This window comes from Belonocnema kinseyi, chromosome 5 (assembly GCF_010883055.1).
Source record: "Belonocnema kinseyi isolate 2016_QV_RU_SX_M_011 chromosome 5, B_treatae_v1, whole genome shotgun sequence".
Lineage (NCBI taxonomy): Eukaryota > Metazoa > Arthropoda > Insecta > Hymenoptera > Cynipidae > Belonocnema > Belonocnema kinseyi.
This window is the reverse complement of record NC_046661.1, coordinates 73095235-73119382: the sequence shown is the minus strand read 5'-3', so window position 1 is coordinate 73119382 and position 24148 is coordinate 73095235. Positions and strand designations below refer to the sequence as shown.

The 24148-nt window shown below is 32.5% G+C and overlaps 1 protein-coding gene across 1 annotated transcript in view; it reads left to right on the top strand.

Moving 5' to 3' along the window:
- The window catches only part of LOC117173711 (protein turtle homolog B), a 510915-nt gene that overhangs the window by 305455 nt on the left and 181312 nt on the right, over positions 1-24148 (top strand). The window contains exons 6-7 of the mRNA XM_033362353.1: positions 8706-8924; positions 20737-21033. Of these exons, the coding sequence (XP_033218244.1) occupies positions 8706-8924; positions 20737-21033 (516 nt within the window). The remainder of the gene's footprint in view (positions 1-8705; positions 8925-20736; positions 21034-24148) is intronic.

Genomic DNA, 24148 nt, shown 5'->3' with positions numbered 1-24148 from the left:
CATATTTATATAATATATTTATTGCAAGATGGTATACTGTAATGGAATTATCATTTGATGGCAAGGAATTACTGCGTAGATACTGTCCCCAGTGAAATCACTTTTTCTTGCTGAATTTCATGAACGGTTGAAAGATTCGATTTACAGGTAGCAAATTACAATCTGAAAAAGTGTAATTTTATCACAGAAATATTGAATGGTATAACCAATTATTAATTTTTAATTTTCATCAAATCTTTATTAAACAAAAATTAAAATCAAATAAAATTTCCTAAAGATTCGTTACAAGCCTCTTTTCAGAAATCATTTGAACCATTTTGTATTTAACAACAAAGTTATCTTTCTTGTAATTTTTAGAAATGCCATTTTTAAAGTTTTGAGAATTATAAAAAAGGCCTTGAATGAGTGCAAGAATAGTGAGTCCACATTTATATCCGTCAAAATTGGAATTTCGATTTTTGGCGGTCGATCACCCCTTTCCCCTTCCCAAATTTCTTTGCTTTAAGGAAAAATAAATTTCGTATTTTTTTTCAAATCGGTCAACATTGACTAGTGCCCCGAGCTTTTAAAATTGTGATAGCCTTTTAAAGAAAAAGTATTTGGCTTTAGGAAGATTGGAAAAAATAAGCACATTTTATTAACTTTTTAAAATTAATCTTGAACGCCTCTTAAGAAATGTCCAAGGAATAATTCGCACCTCTCAACTTTTAATGATGCTCTACAAAATGCAAAATATCAGTTTTATGTAAATAATGTTGAATAATTTCAAGAATAATTTTCCCAACTTAAATTAATATATTTTACGATTTACAGGATGAAAAATGATACAAATTAATAAAAATAGTTTAAACCATTGAAAATATCCTGAGAAATTACTGTTATCATTTGTTAATAGTATCATTAACCTGAGAAAAAAACTCGGAAAAAACTGTTCAAATAATTTATTTCCAAATATGTTAGGTTTGAAATATTATTATTGAAGTTGATCAACTGTATGATTTATACCGAAAAATGATGAATTTTACATTTTAAATGTATGAAAAAAATTGTTTAAACAAACAGTAATTGTTTAAAAAACAATACTTAGTGAAAAACAATTGGAAATTTGAGGCTTTTGAGACTTATTGAAATAGTTTCCAGTTGATCAGAAAAATACAATTTATTATGGTGAAAGAAAATCATAAACAAAAGTAATTTGTTGGGGATTTGCAACGTTGAACTCATTAAAATCCATATATTTGATATGAAATGAGTATTGTTTAATCTGTCCGACGTATTTTTCTTTTTCGGAAAGTTAAGAAATTGAATTTTTTTATTTTCAATCAAATAAAAAAGGTCCTGAAAAGGCTATCCCAAGAGGTTACAGATGAAGAGATTTTTCAGACTTCTGAAAAATTGTCCGAATAAGGGTTATCCCCTTATGGTTCTCGGCCATTCAATTAATGTTAGATTAAGGCTAATACAAAATAGATGCGATTTAACAAACTTTCAAAAAATGTCTTTATGAAATGAACGATTTCATTTCAAATCTTGAAGTTTAATACGTATTTATAAGAAAACAGACGTCTTTAAAAATTTTATTCAGAATCGTCAATATTAGGTGAATCGAGTTGAAACTTGAATAAATTATTATCTTAAACCACTTGCCTGGCCTCTGTTGGGCATTATATATAATGCTTAGGGATTATATTATATATATTGCCGGATTATACACTTTGCCTGTAACACATATACATACGAATATATACATGAACATTTCAAGAGCGAGCAAGGGACTCTACCCTAAACAAAGACGGATTAGCATAGGAATAACTTTCGAACGGCTGAAAGAGGACGAAGAGAGCTTTCAAAGTGGTTTGAGAGCTCGTTTATTTCATGGTTGGTTCATACCTCAAACAACAAAGCATGATGCCTGTTTGATTTTCTATCATAAAAAGGTGCAAATATACCATTCCTCACTAACCATTAGTCGGCTTACGCAATACAACACTAATAGCTCTTGCTTAAAGCAGCACACGCAAGCTTCTGGTGCTTCATACGGTACTCTCTTCCGGCTCTTACAGGCAACTTCATAACTTTTATCGAATGGAAGCTTTTTTGCACCATTATCGATCACAAATGTCATTTAAATGTAGAAAATCGTAAATGATGATCACAGTTCCACTCAGATCAAATAAATATTTCACACTTGAAATTTCCAAGTTTTCAAATTTTTAAGTTAACCTGAGTTTTTTGTATACTAGAAAATTTGCTTCATTTAGCTTGTGGTGAACTTAGTAAAACTGAGATTAACATTCACTCGAAAAAAGTTTAAGTTGAATACAATTTTGCAAAGCAAGATATTAATTGCATTTTATAAACAAATAATGTTATTTTTGTTTTCATTTATATATTATACATATATTCTATATTATATTATAGAAGGTTAATCGGGCAAGGGGAACGAAGCAAATGAGATACGACGTTTTTTGAACCGCGAAACAAGCACGACGTCTTCTGAACAGTGAACAAGATACGCCGTTTTTTGAACGGTCTACGAGATACGACGTCTTTTGAATCTGCGAGCGAAATACTACGACGTTTCTTGAAACAAAAATCAGACACGACGTCTCTTGAAACAAAAATCGGACACTACGTTCTTCTACTCACCCGTCAGAATTAGCTATTCTCTAAAGATTTGTTGAGGGTCAATCACAGTAGTACCAACTTTTTAGGTCAGCTTGATGATGATTTTGGAAGTTGTCATAAGCTTTATAAAAAATGCGTTCGAACTGAAACGAAGCTTTTGATTTTTTCATAAAGGGCACTTAAATTGCCCTCTTCTAATCTTATTAAATCTTTAGAAAACATATATCATTATATTAGTTAACTATGTCCACAATTTAACCTATAAAGGTGTAAATATTCAGTTTAATTAAATTGTGGTTAATTCCCGCATCTACCAGGCATCTTAGAAGCTGACCCAGCCAACTGTATTTAAAATTTGTACTGTGTGCCTTTTGAGCCAGTTTTTGCGTACAGACGTTGGGATTACACGAGTCATCCATATTGAAGAGCCATGCCGCATACGGCATGGGTTTTTAATTTTAATTTCCTATGATTTTGACCAGGAACACAGAATAAGCACAATTCTATCCTAACAACAAAGTCCGGTGTGTTTTTCGGTAAGCGAAAAAGATACTGCAAAAAACCAATCTGTACTTTTTCGTAGACTTCTAAATAGTTCAGACAGGCAATATAAGCTCCATATAGTAAGGTGCTCTTAATGAGCAAGTCCTGTAATTTGATAATAGCAGCAAAGTAGGAGCATTTGGTTCGGATTAAAATATTGTAGACCTCTACCGAAGCTAGTTATGCTCTGCTGGCTGCGGCATGAGTTGCCAAACAGAACATTCTTGACCTAGAGGAAATCGTACCAAGATAATCAAAACATGAAATAAGCTCTAGATGACTACCACCATATTTCAAGCTAAGCAGTTTTTCACCAATTCGACCTTTTTTGAAACTAATGTATTTGGTTTTAACTTTATCGACATTTAATTTATTTATATCACAATATTCCTTCAGAGCATTGAGTTTTCTTTTTTCACCAATTTTTGATTTGTCTAGAATAATTAAATCCTCTACACAAATTAAAACAATAATATCTTTGTCATCCAAAATTCAATGGCCGGTCAAATTAAAGATAATATCAACACAACCCTTATTCCGGCGTGAATCCGCTTGCGTTTCCGGGAGCATATGGCAGGAAGGGTCCTATTTTTCTAATACGTATAGTAAAATCTGTGTAAACATTTGTAAGATAGATTTTATAAGTGATATCGGGCTAAAGTTATTGGGGTTAGAAGGATCATGTTTTTTGTGAAGCATGTATGTAAAAGACTTTGTCCAATTAAGTGGCAAATATTCGGTTGAAAAATAACTGAAGATATTGGATCTAATTCAGTGAAAAATTTTTTAATCTACGAATTGAGATATAGTTCGGCCCTAGGGCCTTAATAGGTATGTTTTGTTGAATGACATCATGATTTTGTTGTTCGTAATGCTGCTATCTAATAACGGATGTTGAACATCCGTGAATAAGGATGGAGATAGACGTCTCAACGGGTGTGTCAAGCAAATATAATTTTCCCAATCTTTGGCGGTGAGAGTGTTGGATTTGGCTTTTCGTCATCTCAATTTATTTCCGCTTTCCCAAAAAGTCCTACTATCGTTAACCATCTCATGACCCGCAGCAATAATATTTTCAAAATTTTATTTTTGACGGCCAATTAGAACAAATAATTCATATATTTTTATTTACAACCTGTACATGGTTACGGCAATTTCCTCAAAATGAACCTCTTTTCCAGCTTATGCGGCGCGACAGTTATGGAAAATTACATAATATCAGCCCTGGTGGACCGGCTTGTTCTATGGAAAATTCCGTAACACTAGGCAATGACATTTGTTTAATTAACAGAATGTGCAGGTCGAATAAGAACTCACAATTATATTTTAAAGTAGAAAACGTTCAGACTGAAATTGAAAAATCGCCAATGAGATTTTTGTAAACGTATTTTTGTACTGGATACCTAATCTTTCTATACTAAGTATAAAATTAATTAAAGACTGACTAGAAGCCTAAATTTAGGATTTTAAATATTAGGTTAATGGCTTTAGGAATTTATAGAAAAGACCTTAAAGTGTTCAAAATACCAAAATAAAAAAGCAATTAGGAGGAAGAAATGACCTAAAAATTCTCATTCTAATATGATTTAAGATCGCCTGTTTGTGTTTTGTTCATATTTTGAATTTGTATCTCAAACTTTGTTCTAATATATATATATATATATATAACTAAAGATCCAACTAACTGTAGCATCTAGATGGTCAAAACGTTAGTAGGCACCACGGTTGAAATACCACAAATGTCGAACCGTCTAGCTTTACTGAGCTTAAATTTGTCATGGAGTGTGCAACGGAATTTCTTAATGGGTCATTTGAAATTTGCGCTCTGAAGGAAAAGGAAGGTTAGTGATAATTAAAGACCTCGTTACAGATCTTTATCTTCTCTCTTCGCGATTAGGTTTTCAAAGCGACACCATTATAAAACTTCCTTTTAGATAAGGATATTATACCGCTCTAACATGAAAATCAGGATTTTCTCTTCGAATCCCTTATAGCTTGACCATAAAAAAGTACGACTCTAGTAGGGTGGCCCAAAAACGATATTTGAGAAATGTTAACGGGCTCGTTCACCAAATCGTTCTTTTAGGCAAATAAATTTACCCATGTTTTTTATTTTTGAAAAATATTTTTTTTTCAGCTCTTTCTCTAGCCATTTTTATATCTTATGGAGTTTAGCTTGAAATTTTTTTACTATTTTTAGTTCTTCAACTTTGTCAGAAAGTTATGAGTCAATTTATTTGAACTTTGATATGCCCGTTCACTTATCATTGTGTATCGCCTTCATCGCATTTTTATATCCCAGAAATTTTATACAGAAGCTTTAGATGTATCAAAAATCGCATAAAATGGCAGTATTTGGAGGTTCATTCTAAGCCTCTCATATTCTTGTGTAACTCAATATTTTGAAAAGACATTTTTGAAATTATTAAGGGTGTCTTCTACTCTCGAGGCCTGAAATTGAGCGGTTTTTTGGGGAATAAATTGCGAAGGATCTACTGCATAGATTTAAAAGTTTTTTTTTATTTCAAAGTTATGTGTTTTGAATTTAAAATATTTATTTTGAAGACGAAAAAAAAACTCTCGTGACCTTGAAACGTCATTGATAATATTGATCTTGAAACTGCATGGGTTCCGCTCACGTAAAGTATCGGCTAATTGGGTAATATATAATCAAAAAATTGACAATCTTAATAATCACAGTTGCGTTGGCTATGTTTTCTCGAGACAGACTTTTTTATTTTGAAATTTGTAAATGTTATGCAACAATTTGTAAAAATTTCGAAATTTTACGTCATTTTTGCCATATTAGAGGCTATGAAAATGTTATAAAATAAAATTTTGCAAATCGTACTCGGGAAAACATAGCGGTATGTTTACTGATTAATTGGAAAAAAATTGAAATTGGCCAATATTTTCAGTAGAAGTCTCATTCGATAGACAAAAAAACACTACTTTCGGTAAAACGCGTTTAAAGATAAATTGCAGTGTATAACTTGATTGTAGTGACTTACGAGTTAATCTGTTATGCCGGGCCGTAGAGTTCTCCTTCCTCATCATGTTTATTTTCAAAAAAGTGTCAAAACTGGTGACTTCTTAAGACAATGATTTTACCTGAAAGAGCGCCGCCGTGGCGCACTGCGCTTAGTTTCTCGGAAGCGGCCGGAGACCGATACTTTTTGGTTCCCAGAAACATGCAAAGGAATGTGATTTTCACGAAATCCTTTCTGTGTAAGAACGTATAATTAGTTGACAAATTAGTAAGAAAAGCTTATGAAAAATTACATATTTCAGTTAAACACCAGTTAAAGGGCCTGCAGGTAGAATGCTGCAAAAAAAGTTGACCCTCGGTTGGGCGTCTCATTGTGCACCGTATTTGCTGCGATCACAAGTTAAGATCAATGACAATGAGTTAAATGGATAAGTAATAATAAGTTAATAAATCTATAACTGCTCTCTGGATCAAACCTGTATCTGGTGTTACGACTTTTCTACTTTAAATCAAGAAACCTTGAAGCCTCTGAGCAAAGAATAAAAAAATATATATTTTTAAAAATAAAAAACATTGGTAAATTCATTTGCCTGAAAGAGCGAATTGATGAACATGCCTGTTGAAATCTCACGAGCGTGATTTTTTCGTCCACCCCAGAGTATAGCTGCTGCTAAAAACAGTAAAGTTTCCAATTTTTTACCTCATTAGCAATCAAATTATTCTAAATATCATTTTTTAATGTATTGAATAGTGATTCTCTAATACAGTCTCTTCAAAAACTGCAAATCTTATTGATAGAATTGATCGCTAAAAGCAGCTGTTACTGAACAAAATCTTTAAAAATTTTCAAACTATTTGCAAGACTTTGAAAGATACAGTAAACTTCCTACTATCTCCATGATCGTCTATTTCCCAGATCAACTATTTCCGCTCTCCTACACACACTTATTTCCACTAACGCAGTTCCTTCACTTCCCGCTACAGTCTGAAGAGCCCTATTTGGTTAAATTGAGTATTTTATCATGACTTCATGGGAATACAGACAACTTTTTCAAAAAAATAATTTTAACTTAAAATTAGCTTTTAAAATGTCAAAATAGTAATATTTGTTAAGTGTAGAATCTATTCTCTTAGTCATATTTCATTCTTTCGTCGCTTAATGACCTTCGATTGTTACGAAATACAATCAACTGTCAAAAATTTGAAGTGATAGTAATCGATTTGATACATTAACCTCACATTTTTTATATATTATTTCGTGGCACCGAAAGGTCGTCAATCGACAAAACTATGGAACATGAATGATCAAATACTTCTCACGATTGCAGGTGCAGTGCTCTGCACTGACCTTCCAGGCGGCTGAAATTTTCAAATATCCTAGCATGATACACTTGAAAATTCAGACCTTTGTAACTTATCTTTACGTTTAAAATATTTGCCCCAAAAAAGTTGTCTGCACTCCTACGTCAAGCACTGTGATAACCTTTGTGACATTTCTACCTATCCTTCCATGTCCGCAGCATCATATCACAAAACACACTATTCCGCGAAATATTTCAGTCATTTTTGGATTCTATTATATTTCTTTTTAGTTAGAAAATTCTTGTACGTCCATAAAACCAGTGGAAAAACACTGGAATGCATAAAGCGCTAATGGACCATGGTATTTTCATTTACACAAATCGGGTCCGTTTAAACCGTTTCCAATTGGAATCCATAATGGATGCCCCCCCCCCCTCGAGAAACTGCGTGGATTAGCCGATTTAGAAATTACTAACTGCAAGGAGCTATTTTAAAAATCAGGTGTATTTATCTATATTATCATTGATTGATATGCTTGACAAATATATCATGACGATTCGCGGTAGAGGTAGGAGCCCCTCCAAAATGCAAATTGACGAATTCTTTTTTTTCAAGACCGAGGGCATAGGAGGATGTTTATCGCACTTAGAATTTATGTTTTACTTTCAAACGATCACCACGTACTGGGGTCATTGATGAATACCACTTAGTATTTAATTTGTCATTGAAACTTTTAGATCAATAAAAACTTGAGTATGTCGTAGTTATTAGTTCATAAAAATTTTACTTCAAACAAATAATTCCGTAGGGCCCTCTCAGAATACTAATAGTTTTCGACGTCGTATCCAACGTCGGAAAGAATACCAATACTCGACGTCGCTTCCCACATTCCTTTGGCCGTAGCATCAGAAGGCAAATTTTTTAAGAGCGACAAATAACTTTCGTCTTTTCTTTTTTGTCCTCTTTTTTTATTTATACATACTGTTGTTAGTTAGCCGGAAATATTGAGGCTTAGAGGCTTATTTTTTCTAACACTTAATTTTATGTAAATTGTTACATAAAATGTTTTAGCTAGGAATTGGTTTTTCTTGTAATTTTCTAAAAAAATATTTTAAAAACTGAGATATTGAGCCCTAGAACTATACTTTTGATTTGAAAGTTTTGGTTTCTTAGTCAGCTATGTAATAAAGTTACTTTTATTCAGAAGGAATAGTAATAATGAATATGCGCTGTACAATTTCAGGGCGACCTAAACCCACCGTAAGTTGGTGGCAAGATGGAAAGCTTTTGGACGGCGTCATGGATACTCCAAAAGTGGATGGCTCTTCGTCGAAGTTCACGGTAAACCAATTATTTCTCGGCAAAGTAACAAGATCGTTGTGGGGAACGAAGCTGGAATGCAGAGCTCAGTCGGGACAAATGGGCAAGCCAGTTGTGAAGGAAGTTCCACTCGACATATACCGTGCGTCTATACTTTAATTTATCTTTTGTGCACATAAATTAATATAGTTCTATATGCCAAATGAAGAAATTAAGCAAATGAAAAATGTCCTCCGTGTTTCTTTCAAGTTGTGGAAGAATATTCATCCTCGCAAAATGAAATGGCTGATGGCATGAAAGTTTCGTAAACTCTAGCCCATTGCACATTCCAAAGTCCATTGAACAGTTACTATAATTTTTCCTTTTTTTATCTCTTAATAAAAATTATCTCACCGAGCCAAAATCGAAAATGATGCAAGACATCCACAGTTTTCATTTGACAGATATTTCAGATGCTTTTTTAGATATTCTTTAAACTATGTCTAAAATGATTCTTTTCGTCCAGTCCAAGCAGGAACTATTGCTCTTCCTTTTATTTATGCAATCAATTGTCGTGAGTCAGTTTATTTTACTGTGCTAATTTTAATTTTCTTCAATTTTCATTTGCTTTAATTCTTATGTTTCGGAATTACCATTTTCCATTCGATATAATTTGAATTTCGATAGCATTCTGAAAATGATGCTACAAAATTATGACTTACCTCCGCTTCAGGTAAAATTAAATTTATGTTACATAATAATTCAGAAAACTGGTGATTACGAGAAAAAATTCAATTCGCGTTAATAAATGTTACTCAATGACAAATTAGAATTAGGCAAAATGGTCAATTGGAAAAGCCAAAATGATAATAAATGTGCTAGCCCTAATTGAAAAAATAATAATCAATAAATTTCGATTATTCCATTAGCTAATAATAATTAAATAAAACATATCGCGATCATTATATTGTAGTCTTTCACGAAGAACAGAATGCTAACCCTTGGTCTTAATATCGTAGCTTTTTTACATAGTGCAATGATTAGGGTTGTTAAACAAAAATACAATTTGAAATCAAAAACAGTCTAGCGCTGAAAAGTTTTGCTTCGGATCCTTCATGACCCTTGTAAAATTTGAAATATATTTGAAATATATCTCAAAATTTTAATCACATTTATTTTTTAGAACCTTAAAAAACTAAAATAATTTGATTAATGTTCTCAAACCATCATACACATTTTTGGAGCAACTTTATTGCATTTAAAATTAATGTTTAGAAAGTTTAAAGATTTTAGAAATTGAAATGGCAAAATCTTGAAATTATTTCTAAAATCTTCTTGATTTTGTTTCAGGTAAATTTCAAGTGCGAGGAATTTCTCAACAGCTTTAAATAATTTCATGATATTTTGCAGCTTTTACCAATGTGTTAGGTGGTTTATAAAATGATATTCATAACAATTGTTTATTAATTCATTATAAACTGAAATTAAATTTTATATGAAAATATAAAAGTAGTTTTTTCGACATTTAGACTTTTTTCTTATACATTATTGAAAACTTATTTCCTATACTTAATTCGTGATCATGATTTCATCAGTTTAAGTACCAAATCCAAACTTTATAGTATGGATCCAAGAAGGTTGAATTGTGTACAAACGTTTAGCTTGAAAAATGACTGCGACCTTAAAATAATTTTCTAATGATTTCTGCGTGAAGAGAAATTGTTTTAAAATATGTAAATAGTATTCCATTTGACTACCTAGTTCTTAGCACTTCTGCCTGGGATGAGTCGCGATTTCACGTGGAGCAAGAAACTAAAAATATGAGAAACTGGTGAGTCACAAACGGAAGTAAAATGAATTCCAGCGACTCTTAGGGTGGATTTTGTTAACTCCTTTGACGCGCAGGTTTCACAGAAATGTCGCGGCAATAACTAAAACGTGTGGCATTTGGACTGCAGTGAGCGAGTAGGGTTTCCTTCTGACTCCGTTATTTTGGTCCCTGACAACAAGGAGAATTCCCGAAGTAATAATGATTTAGTTGAGTTGAAATTCTGCACTCCACACATTATTCTAGTATCTCCTTCCATTCCTTTTCCATTTTCTTCAGTGAACGTGAATGAATGACTTAATTTGATCGTTCTCCTCGAATCGATGTTTCTGTTCAATTGAACAAATCGCGAGACATTCAAGTATTGAAAAGAAGCAATTAAGCTTAATGCTCCAAAAAACAAATGAGCTCGATTCTGTAAGTATTCGATGAAGTACTTTAATCGATAGAGCGATTCTGTTTCAAGGTAAATTGTGTCTTTTTCTTTATTTCTAAGAATTACTTTCCCATGGCCTAGTCTACATAAATTCAAAATTTTCTGAGGTATTTTTTTCATTGCGTGACCTTGACCGTGAGGCTAACTTTATTTTGCAATAAAAATTAAGTACAAATGTTGACCTCATTCCTTTAGATCTTCTTACATATTTAACCTTTATATAAAATTAAATCCTTCCAAACTTAGCTGCTCCTGGGTAAATGAATTGCTATATAATTGTTTTGTAAATAGGGTGAAATAAAACTAATGCTGCTTGAATTATTCCGGGTAAGGGATTATTATTTTATCTTTTTAAGGTTTTTGATATAGATATATGTCTTGAACCTTTCGCATTTATATCCCTAAAAGATATATCAAAATAATTTTGGTATTAAAAATTCTTATGTATGTGATACCTGAAAACTATAGTGATACATAGTAAGGTTTTAAAATTTTGACATTTTTACCGTTATGGTTTTTTTTTGGCACTTTATTCTGAGTTTCGAGCTTGCACATGTGAAAGAACTAAAAATATTTGTAACGTTCTCGAGCTTGTAAAGTAATAAAGGGGAGTGACCAATCTAAATGATTGTACGCATTGGCTTCTAATGGAAACATTATTTCGAACAAGTAAATCGTCTGCGTTACAAATTTACACACGATTGCGACAATCATGGTACTTTTAGAAATATACTTTAAAGCGTAGAAAAAGTTTACAATGAACGTGACAAATTCCAAGTTTTAAGTTTTCATATCTTGATTAATTGCCAACATTAAACAATGCTTTTTATGTTGCAGATTTTATTTTACTGTACATTTTATCGTTTTATTATTGTTGAAAAGTTAAAGGTTTCAGACATATGCAAATAAAAAAGACTAAATAAAAACCCTGAAACATTCTTACAGATCCAGATATTTGTAAACTTTTGTGTTAAAAAGGCTTTATTCAATTGAAATCTACGTATATACTTTTTTATTTAAAAATATAATCAATATTGCAAAAGATTGACATATAAACCGATTTTACGGAAAATAACAAAGAAAAAAATGAAATATTTATTTTGACCTGGTTCAACTCTATTCATAAGCAATAATTAACATCATTTAGGAATACAATAATTGTAAATTTCATGACCCGAGCTCACCTTTGTTTCGAGTTATCTTTAAAAGAATATTGTTGACTAGAAAACACACACATATTCAGCAAGCTTCCTTAATAAAGACCCAATCAACACAAAATAAAAATGTATTGAACTTGAAAATGCTGATTCCCAAATTTCGAGTAACAAATTTAAATTATTAGATTAATTATATTGGTAAGTCTAGAGGTGACCTTTTTTCATCGATGACTTCTTTGACAAATAAATTGATCGTGCTGAGGGAATAACGAACAGGTAATAAAAACAAGAAATTACTGCTAAGCATACAGACAAATTGGAAGGAATTTGATCGCAATTAATTACATAATACTTCATTTCCTTATAGAATTTTATTTTAATTTTTAAATTTTTGTCCACTGAGAGTATACTGTTTTTAAATTAACATAAGATCCGATATATCGTTTTCTTAACATAATTACATATTTATTTATGTTTAAGGTTCTTGGACTCAAGCTCTAACATAAAAATTTAATTACCTAATTTTTTTAATTCAATCCCGGACTGAAGTATTTCTTAGATACAAGGTGTTACATACTTTCTAAACAGAAGTGTGCACACGGAAAAAAATTTATTAGCACTGCTGCACTGACACTAGTAACGTTGCACAATCATGCTAAAGCGCAACTGCGATGCCTGTTTTAGGTTAACTGTTGAATATTTTTAGGGGGCAGCTGCTCTCCTAAGTTTCAAGGCAGTTGCTAAAATTCAAGAAGGACAGTAGTCGCTTTTTTCTATAATGTTTATATGGTGCACGATATATGTCACTAACTTTTCCTTCAGTGATCAAATGTGTTTACTTATTAGGTTCTGCAGAGATTATGAAACAAAAAATTATAACTAAATTTCAAAAATACATATTTATTTCTGCAATTCAAAATTGAAGGATTAGTTTAAGACAATTGCTTCATAAATTTACCAATTTAAATTACTTTCAAACTTAAAATTAAGAATTTTGTAGTCATTCATTAATTCATAGTTGTTCCTGAAATTTAAAAATTGAAAGATTGGTTTAGATTAATTGCTTTATAGATGAACTAATTTAAATTACTGTCAAGATGTTTTATTTTCAAACTTAACACTTAACTGACACTATGGATAAAAGATACCCCAACAAATTTTTGAGTTTGAATTAACTGTATTAAATTCGAGAAAATGGTCTGTTTTTCGACTTTCACCAGCAACTCACATCACTAACTAAAGGTAAAGTGTGTAATATGGAGCGTCAAACGTCAGGATACGTTGGGATCCCGCTCAAAGTAGACCTTGTGAAACTGTGGGGTATTTATTATCCGTTGTACCGTCAGTGAGCAAAAAAGTTATTTTCAACCAAAATTTGTGCCATTGATGTTAATGATTTTCGTTTAATTTCCAACGTAAGTTTATCATCTGAAGTAAAAAATTTGTACCATTATTTTGCACGGTTACAATTAAATAAATTCACGTAAACATGCACGTTTACGATCACGCTTGCAAACCCGTGCAATCACTTGATGTGCCATGAGTACCGCGCAGGCCTTCGCAGCGACTCCGTAGGTTTGAAAGAGTAATTACAATGTTGAAAAATTGTTTTTTATGTTACTTCTGTATTTTTCATTAAGTATATTTGTGCATTCAAATGAAAATAAATTTATTTAAATATGGAAAAATATGGTGTTTCATTTGACTGTAAAATCGAGTTTTCATTTTGCAAAATAAATACCTTTTTTGGAAGAATCAAAAATGCAGTAATTTTTTCCTTAAAGTGTAGTATCGCAAGAATATAGCCCTTGATTGTTATGTAAATTTTTTGGAAATTACATGAGTTATGCATTTTTAAGTAAAAAAACTCACTTTCTGTCGGTTTTGTTTCAAAATTGTTTTTAACTGTTTTAAATTAAACTAATCACTATAAAATCGATTCTATTTTTAAAAACATATCTTAAAATATATTACATAATTTTCCTTTGCAAAAACGTTCAATACCTGCTGCGCGGGACATGTTAGAACAGGTGGGATGAAAAACACCCGTTGTGCGATTTGACGTAATAAAAAGTAGTTGTGCTAGTTAAGATTAAAATCAACAAATTTTCAAGCAACTAATTAATTTTTTTTCTGCAATTTATAACAAAGTGCATAAGTGAGGTTATGCACATTTATTACAGATGAAAATAGTGAGACACGCCCGAATTAAAATTCACATGTTAATGTTGTTCGCGAAGAAAATAACCCTATTGCTGTAAACTTTTTTCTTCTGAAAATGTACATATACGAGATGTGTTCAAAAAATAAGGTGACTTTATGATTTTCTAAAAAAATATTCATTTATTCCTCAATATTTATGCTGTCCTCTTCAGAATAATCCCCCTTAGATATAACACACTTGTGCCAACGCTTTTTCCAATCATCGAAGCACTTCTAATAATCATTTTGTGGTATAGCCTTGAGTGCTTTCAGCGATGCAGTTTTTATCTACTCAATCGTTGAAAATCAATGTCCTTCCATGGGTCTCTTCAGTTTTGATAAAAGAAAAAAGTAACTGGGTGCCAAATCCGGTAAATATGGAGGCAGAGGCATGACTGTGGTGCTGTTTTTGGTCAGAAAATCTTTCACAAGTAACGATGAATGAGCAGATGCATTATCGTGATTCAAAAGCCACGAATTGTTTTTATAAAGTTCGGGACGTTTTTTGCGTATCGCCCCTCGCAAACGGCACGTAACTTGAAGGTATTACTCCTTATTGACCGTACGACCTTGCGGAAAGAATTCCTGATGCACTACGCCGCGGAAATCAAAGAAGAGAGTGAGCAAAACTGTCACATTTGACCGAACTTGACGTGCTTTTTTCGGTCTTGGAGACTCAGGATGCTCCCACTGAGACGATTGGGCTTTAGTTTCGACTTCATAACCATACACCCACGATTCATCCCCAGTGATAACCCTTTTGAGAAAATCAGTATCATTATTGTCTTCATTCAACACCCCCTGAGCGATGGTCATGCGATGGATCTTTTAATCAAAATTAAGCAGTTTTGGAACAAATTTCGCTGACACACGTCTCATGCCCAAAACGTCCGCAACGATAGCATGCCATGAGCCAACCGATATGACAACATCTTCAGCAACTTCTCTGATGGAAATTCGGCGATTTTTCAACACCATTTCTTCCACTGCTTGAACTTTTTCATCTGTTCTTGACGTGCTGGGACGTCCATTGCGAGGTTCGTCTTCGACATTCTTTCGGCCTTCTTGGAACAACTTGTACCACTTATACACATTTTCCTTACTCAGAGTAGACTCACCGTATGCAACTCTTAACATTTCAAGAGTTTTAGAGCACTGGATTCCATTTTTCACACAAAATTTAATGCAAACTCTTTGCTCCATTTTTTCAAAAGAAGAAAATTGCCGAGCACACCAAACCTTTCTAACCTTTTACGCCTCTGCCAGAAAAACAACTCGAGCTATATAGTCAAAACTGTGAACATATGATCTTGACGAGTGTACCGACACAACAACAAAAAATGTAAACTTGAATGTACGTAGCCCGCGAAAATTGAAAAGTCACCTTACTTTTTGAACACACCTCGTAAAATGCAAAATGACTGTAAAATCACTAAAAAATGTACTTGCTATATCGCATAGACGACGTGTTAATCGTGCCCCAATCGCACTTTTTCGCAGTGGTACAGATGCTATCTACACTGGAGGTAGCGCTGCGTTCCCAATGTTGAGAGGCAACTGCTCTCCCCCCTTCTGTCTCTCTCTCTCTCTTTCTCTAAGGTGCAGCAAATGTCCCACAAACCGACAATAGCCTGCTCATATATGGAAAGCAACATCTACCCCACGTAAGCGCAGCAGTTGTATCTACAGGGACACAAGCTACGAAAAAAATGAATAGAAAAAAGTTGCTCTTCCCAAAGAAAGTAAAAAATCATCCAAGTTGCCATCAATAATTTTTTGACCGGACGAGCAGCTTTTGTTTTACTCTTAAAAAATAACGATCAAAATTAAAAAACAAAATCTTAAACCCAAGAATCGAAAAAAAATTAAAAGACAAAAGTTATTCACCCAAAAAGGACTTACAAATTTGCTAGACACTCTTGGTATAAAAATGTATTTCAAAAATGAACTTTTTGGAAAAAAAGCACAAGCTAAAATAACATTTCATTTTTAAAAATTTTTCGCCCAAATTATATCTACAAATTTGCTTTGAACTACCTATCGCTAGGGATACTGAATAACGCTTCTTGTAACAGGATCTGCGCTTTCTTTTTAATTAAAAAAATGTGAAAACAAAAATACTTTTGTTTCAATGCGAACGCATATTATGAGTTGTGGTTATGTACATAAAACCTAATGCAAAATAAGTAACATATATTAAATTGATCATTAGAAATGAAATCTGTAGTTTATTTTGTCATATCTAAGTAAGCAACCCCAGACCCAGTTATGTAAATAAATATAATAGAGTTGAGCATTTTATCAGAGTTTGCATTTTTGATAAAATCGAGGGCGAAGCATGAGACGCTTGATGAGAATATGTTCGTTAAAGCCGAAGGAACTTTAATAGAGGAGGATTTATAACCACCAAATTACAGTTGTCGATGCCTTTACCTTTATATGCTCGCATATTTCTCTTGGTGAGTAGTCTCTCTCCCTCTCTCTGGCGACTTTTTTCGCTTACCTTAATCACCATTTCTCAATAATTGTGTCTCAAGCTCGAATTTTAATCCTACGGCATCATAATAATATCAACCATAGATAGTGCAGGTCCAATTAAAAAAATGCACTGTTCCTAACAATTTGGAAATAATTTGTCGATTTTTTGTTTTCCTTCAATAATTAGGTATTGGTTCAGGGCAGCAAAGTAAACATCGGATTTTTAAAACAGTGTGTTTAAAAGTACAACCATAATCGTAAATTAATTTTGTCCGTAGAAAATTGTGAGTTAATTCTTGGGTAGGCAGAGTACAAATTTTCGAAGTGCAAAAACTTTTTTATCAGTTTGACTACATTTTTTGTCAAAGTATGATTTTGTTGCACATTTAGACCTAGGGCCGATATTCACACCTGTCTCGAAAAGGTTAAAATGTAGGATATCACGAAAAATAGGATGTTCGAAAATAATTTTGAGCATTAAAAATAATCAAAAATGTAATGAATAATACTTTTTTAAATCATTTTTTCATCAAATTCCACATTCAATATGGTGGTTTGAAGATAATTTCGTGCATGATTTTTTTCAAACAATTTTTACCTGTCGGAAGAACTGTGTAATATTTATTACATCAATTCAGAAAATAAGTGTACCTTAAATTGCGCATGTCCAAATATTACTTTACTGTCTGCTAGATTAAAGCATTTTGCACATTATTTAGTGACTTGCAAGTCCTTATGTTTGGGGTAGTTTTCGTAAAAAATTTCTTGTCACGCTGAAAGATCCTTAAAGTTTCAAGGGTAAATAAGATTTCTACCGACGAGAGATAGAATTACGGTCTCAGAGTCACGTGTAGCAGGAGAAACAATCTCGCTAAGTAAGAGGATTCCGCCGGGACCGAGTCATAACGCTCGTCTTGTTCGGGATTTCTTGCTTTTCTCTTCTAGCTGTTATCCACCGTTCGCTATTGAACCTACACATTTCTAAATGTCAGAGATTGTCCGGTGATATGCTAGCTCTTTGCTCCAATCTTTTCAACTTATTTTAGACAAAACATATTAGACTTTTCTTGGAATTTTTGCTTTAATATCAAGTCTCCCCTTACATTTAACTTTGATATTAAGTTTTTCTGAATTTACTGCATCCTTTTTCAACTCGGATAATTTATTTTTTCCCTGTTTGGACATAATTTGTGGTAATTATATTCGAAAGGCACTCAATATGAGAACTAAGTGACTGAAGCTAATTCTTGTGCGTTATGAAATTTTATTGTAACTCCAGGGAGTTCCTTACAGTTACTCTTTTGAAACAATTTTTTTAAAATTATTTCTTCTACGATATTCACAAAAGGAGCAAAACATAGCATAAGGGGCGTAGGTTCCAAATTTCCGAAATTCGTTTTATTGGCTCAAATGTAGAAGGTTATGGTGCAGTTAAATTTATAAGCAGATAAAATTTAAAAATTGTAGTGATAAAAGCGCAAAGACGATATCTGATTCATTAAGAAAATTATCCCAAATGTAAAATAATAAAGTAATAAAGCAATAAAATAATTAAATAATTAAATAATAAAATACAATAATAATAAATTGTTATAAAGGAGAAATGGCCTCCGTCCATAATAACAGAATTTTATTGGATTTGGTCTAGTTAATTTATTTAAATTTTTTTCTGAGAAAGCAGATTGTGTGGTTGTATATTAATTCACATTTATTCTGGGTTTCGCGCAATAATTTTACTCACAAATTTATGGAGAAGCGAGTTTTTTAAAGCCACTGATTTTGAGAAAAATGTTACATTTTTAAATGATAATATTTTATTAACATTTATTTCAAGTAGCTACAACACCGCTCAGACAATCGCTCCTAGGGACATAGAGTAAATTGTCAAAAAGAGAAGAGCCGCATATACTGGAAATCAATATTTTTGACGATTGTTTATGCGACACACTCAATACCTGACATATTTCTCCTTGACATTGAGAAACGGACCATGTTCGTTATCGAATTTTGGATGCCAGTCGACCAAAAACATCACAGCCAAGAAGAATGAAAAGAAAGTGAGGTATAATGATCTGATAAAGGAGTTACTACGGTTATACCCAGACCATTCTGTTAAGCTAGTCGTCCTAATCATAGGTGTTGTTGGTGGTGTCAAGCATTTATTGGTCAATAGACTCAAAAGCATCCCTACATATCAAAGTCGTGAGAAGTGGTGATAGCTCAAATTTTACTGCGATTTTGCCGGGAACGCGTACAATTTTGTAGAATGGCACCTGCTCCCAGTGGAATCCCACCGTTGTCCTAATGACAAACTTTAAGCACATAAACTGCAAATTAGACGTTGTTTTAGAAAAATCCTATATGAAAAGATCTGTATTATCGATAGTTAATCATCTGGGGACAATGATTACTCAATTATACTATACAACGGCGCTATTTTTATCCTTTATTTAAAAAATTTTTTTTTTAATAAGCGCAAAGATTGTTTTGACTCTTATGGGTTGCAAAGAGTATCTTTGCTGACGCCCTACAGGCATAAAAAATCGGCATTTTATTGCAGGTATCAGAAAATCGATGTATGTTACATATGATCGAATAAAGCTCTTTTTTCCTTCAAGTGAATATTTCACATTTAATGACTAACATGCGCAAGGATCAGACTAAATTTGAGACTCAAAAAGAAACCAATATGGGACTTATACTCACCGGTTTCGATCGGACCTTACGGACTCGTTAATTTCACGCGTGTTGGCGCATCGGAATCTCATTTTTGAGGGGCAGACGTGACCCTCGAGAGCATTCACACATTACGTGATGCAATGTTTAGTGATTTTTGACGACCCCTCTCCCTTGTAAAACTCAGTGATGTTTTGGTGAAGCGTTCCTTAAAATTTTATGTAACGTTTTAGCTGGCTATACCCCAAAAACTCCTGCAATAATTTATAGAACGAGTCATATGTGTTAGAAAACCTTCAGGGTGTTCTAGAAAATTTCAATAGATTAATAAAAATTCGATCGAAAATACAACTAGTTTACATAATTTCCAATCTATTTGCAATAAAAGTTAATTTATACATAAGAAATTTCATTGTACCCTTTAAATTCTAAAACATGGAACAGGCCACAAATTTTAGACTACCCTACATTGTGAAAAATTGTTAAATAAAGAGTTGATCTCGGAATATGTTGAGTACTAAATAAACAAAACGAATACATATCAAAGATAAAAACTATCAATAGCTGTTGGGACAAAAAACATGAAAATTTGTAATAATGAATAAATAATAAATCACACTTCATGTCAATAATACGACTGTACCTGATACAATTAAAAAAATAATTTTGCAATGGCTTAAATTATTAGGAAATAATTTTTGATTAAATCACTGTTAATTATTGAAGCTATAATTAATTTTATTTCCAAACCCTGTGCTTTCGTTTTTATAATACCTTAAGTCTCCATTGAAAAAATGTGCAAAATTAATTGTACATGTGTAACTATTTTTAATTCTTTCGGAACTACTCAAGCATTTGAAGAAAAATCTTTTGAAGCTAATGTATATAAAATTAAAAAGAAAAAAATTGTCTTTTTCTTGGACCTTACCGTTGTGGATGTTTTCACATTAAAAGAATGCTTGTTATTTCTACGTCGCTCTCGTGCGATGTTTATTTATCGCGGATTTCTGTTTGTGCTCTAGAAAATTCGGTAATTTATTATTTAAGAAATTAAAGATAACAACGAGTTAAGGCCTTTAAAGAAAATATATTTATGTGCGCCCTAATGAAACATCACGCGAAAAAAGAATATAATTATTTTGTGTTTAAAACTGTGATTTATGGTAAGGTGTGTGGTAAAATTTGATTTATTTTCTAGTGAAACCAGCAGTAGTGAAGATCTTCCTTAGCGAAGATCAGATTTTCGCTGGACGCGAATTGACTGCTAGGTGCGAAACATGGGGAAGTTCACCAGCAGCAAGAATCGTTTGGCGGCTAGGTGGTGATGAAATCGGAGGTTCTAATACATTAACTACCCAGAGAAGTAATTCTACAGTAAGCAAAATCAGTTTGGTTCTCGGTAAGACTCACGACGGAAGAGAACTGACCTGTAGAGCTGAAAATCCCAGATTTCCCGGTGGAGTCCTTGAGGAAACGAGAATAGTGCGCGTTCTCTGTAAGTACTCTACTTTATTTTTAATATTTTATAACATTACTTCTAGAACCCTGTTTTTTGGTAGATTCGAGGGTTTAGTATGTCTGGCGAAATCAGGAACATAGCGCTGGTGAAAAATAATATATCGTCATTGGATTGGGGTACCTTTTTAAATATACGATATACTCTAAAATGAAATATTTACATACATCATTTAGTTTGTGAGATTAGTATTATCATATTGAATTATATCATTTGTAAACAAGTAGCTTCAAACAACTTTTAAAATATTATGTAATATTAATATTTAAAATATTGTGTACTGAATTTTGGATATTGAGAGAAAAAATACCTGCTTTAACGTTGACTTGATTCAAAAATAGTTTGGCTTGAATAATTATAGCACTGTTAGCATGAAAATTGTAAATTCCGTCATGCAATATTCATCTTTAAGACGGCTCATCTGTTACTCACATTTTTCTGAAACAAACATTCGCATTTTAATATAGACTGCTATACTATAAAAAAGAGAATATAATCTCATTTTTAGTTGTAACCATATTGCAATTTTAATTTTTTTACATTTTCCATACATTGCAATTTACACGCTGAGAGACTTTTTGTTAGAATAAATGATAAAAATGAATAAGAATTTAATATAATATCGTTTAATATAATATAGTATTTTTATTACTTGACCACTGCTGTAAACGGTTGCCATAGTGATTTTAGTGCAAAGTTCAAAAAACAATTCCAAAACAGCAATTATTTATGGAACTTTATTTTTCGAATTTGCAAACATATTGTTAAAGAATAATTTTTTTCAATAAAGAGCTCAGTCACTGCTTCAATATAACAATGCGTTGCCATAGTGTAACCCGTGCTTAATCTCAGTTGCCAGGTCAAAGTGGTGGCTTACCTTTGAACTTTTCGCAACTATCGAGTTAATGGACGAATTTTTTATAGAAATGAAAAGCGTGAAATTTCAATCATTATGCAATGCGGTTACCATGGCTCCGTTATTGCAAAATAGTTGTTGCTCGCTATAAAAAATTTCGCGCGACACAGCAAGACGACAACACGATCGTTTTCGACTAGATTCGGGTGGACATTTTCGTAGCAATTACGTCAGTATAATTTAGTGCAAGTAATCCCTGCAATGAAGAAGTGTTTTTTGTACAAAAAAAGGGATCAAAAAAGGGCCTAAGGTTGGCTTTCCGTCGTCACAAAGACCACGAACATGGAGAAGTAGAATTATATCGGGAGAATCTAAATGAAATAGGCAAATCCAATTAGGTTTATGAAAGATGTCATGAAGATTCCAAATGAACGTTTCTTTTTTTTCCATAAATTTCAGACCGAATCGTCATCAAACTCTGTGACGCCAGCGTTCCTTTTTTCGCACAAAAAACACTTCTTCATTGCAGGGATTACTTGTACTAAATTATACTGACGCAATTGCCATGAAAATGTCCATGCGAATCTAGCTGAAAACGATTGTGTCGTCGTAATACTGCGCCGTGCGACTTTATTTAAAGCGAGAAACAACTCGTTTGCACCATTGGAGCTGTGGTAATCACGTTGCATAATGATTGAAATTTTACGCTCTTCATTCCTATAAAAAATTCGTCCATTAACACGATAGTTGCAAAAAGTTTAAAGGTAAGCCACCACTTTGACCTGACAACTGAGATTCAGCACGGGTTACACTATAGCAACCCATTGCTATGTTGAATCAGTGACCGAGTTCTTCATAAAAAAACTAAAATTATTCTTTAACAATATGTTTGCTTTTAAAAAAAAAAGCAATAGATAATTGCTGTTTTGGTGTTAATTCTTGAAATGGAGATTCATAATATTTCGCATTTAGAATAAATATAAGAAAACCTCGGTTTTTCCTATTTTGGAACGATATTATACTAAAGTATAATTCATTAATTTCATTAATTCTAACGAAATGTTTCTCAGTGCACAGTGTGTTTTTAATGTTTAAAACCACACTTACTGGATCACACCTTTCCCAGCATCAAAGCACAAAGATCCTCCTTAGATGTACCACGTATTTTGTAAATTATCCGTTTCTTTAAAACAAGCATCCTTGCAGCATCTTTCATTTATAAAAATTCTCAAGTCCACATAGTACTAAGAAAAGTGCCAAACCCAATTTTCCGTCTTTTCAGCACCCGCTAACATCCATTCGCATTCCTATTCCACTGCCTTCCTATTATACCTCCCTTCCAAACCTATCTTTATTTCACCCCATATCGTTTATTCCCACTCACGGTAAATATTAATTTAGAGATTTTCTACAAATGGTCTGTAAGTATATATTCCAGGGTGTGTATGTATGCTTCTTTCGAAATGCGGAAATCTTGAGCAGACTAAATAGAGTAAACAATTCGACGCCACATTACGTACGGTAAACTTTGAAATTCCAGTTTCTACATACTCGAGCACTATCCAGTTTCCCAAACCTCCTTAGTTTTGGGAACTAGAGCAACTCGAAGTTCGAATATTGCGCAGAAATATTTAGTTTATTTCGTCATAGACAAGTACAAAATACGGAAATCCAATAATAATAATATGTAATATGAATTTTAACTCCTGCACTGGCTAAAATGTTCATTATATTACTACACTCCATTTTTTGTTGATAATTTTTTTTTTTAATGTAATATTTATATTGTAGGGTTTATGGATCATCTTTGAATGAATTTCCTCACTATATTTTATAGCACTTAACAATAAAGGTATAAATACTTTTATAATTAGGTCAAATGATCAATGTGTGTAAAGTCTTTATGTCAAATTTTACAGTATATAAAGTAGAGCTATGAAGAGTTTGAGTTTATTTAAATTTATTGTCGAATTTTACAGTAAAAAATAGATACTTCCTTATATCCTCTTGTATCTGGGAAAATATTGCTAAAACTGCGCATCTAAACGAAAAGGGGAATTTAAAAAGGTAATTATAGAACCAAGATTAATTTAAGAAATGTGATTCGGTTACATTGAAATCTCAGCGATTCTATAGGAAAGAAACACATTTTTTTAATGTATAAAATTACTACGTATTAGATTAGGTATTAGGTCCTGTCATCTGTCACTTTAAGTTATTTGAATCATCACCACTATT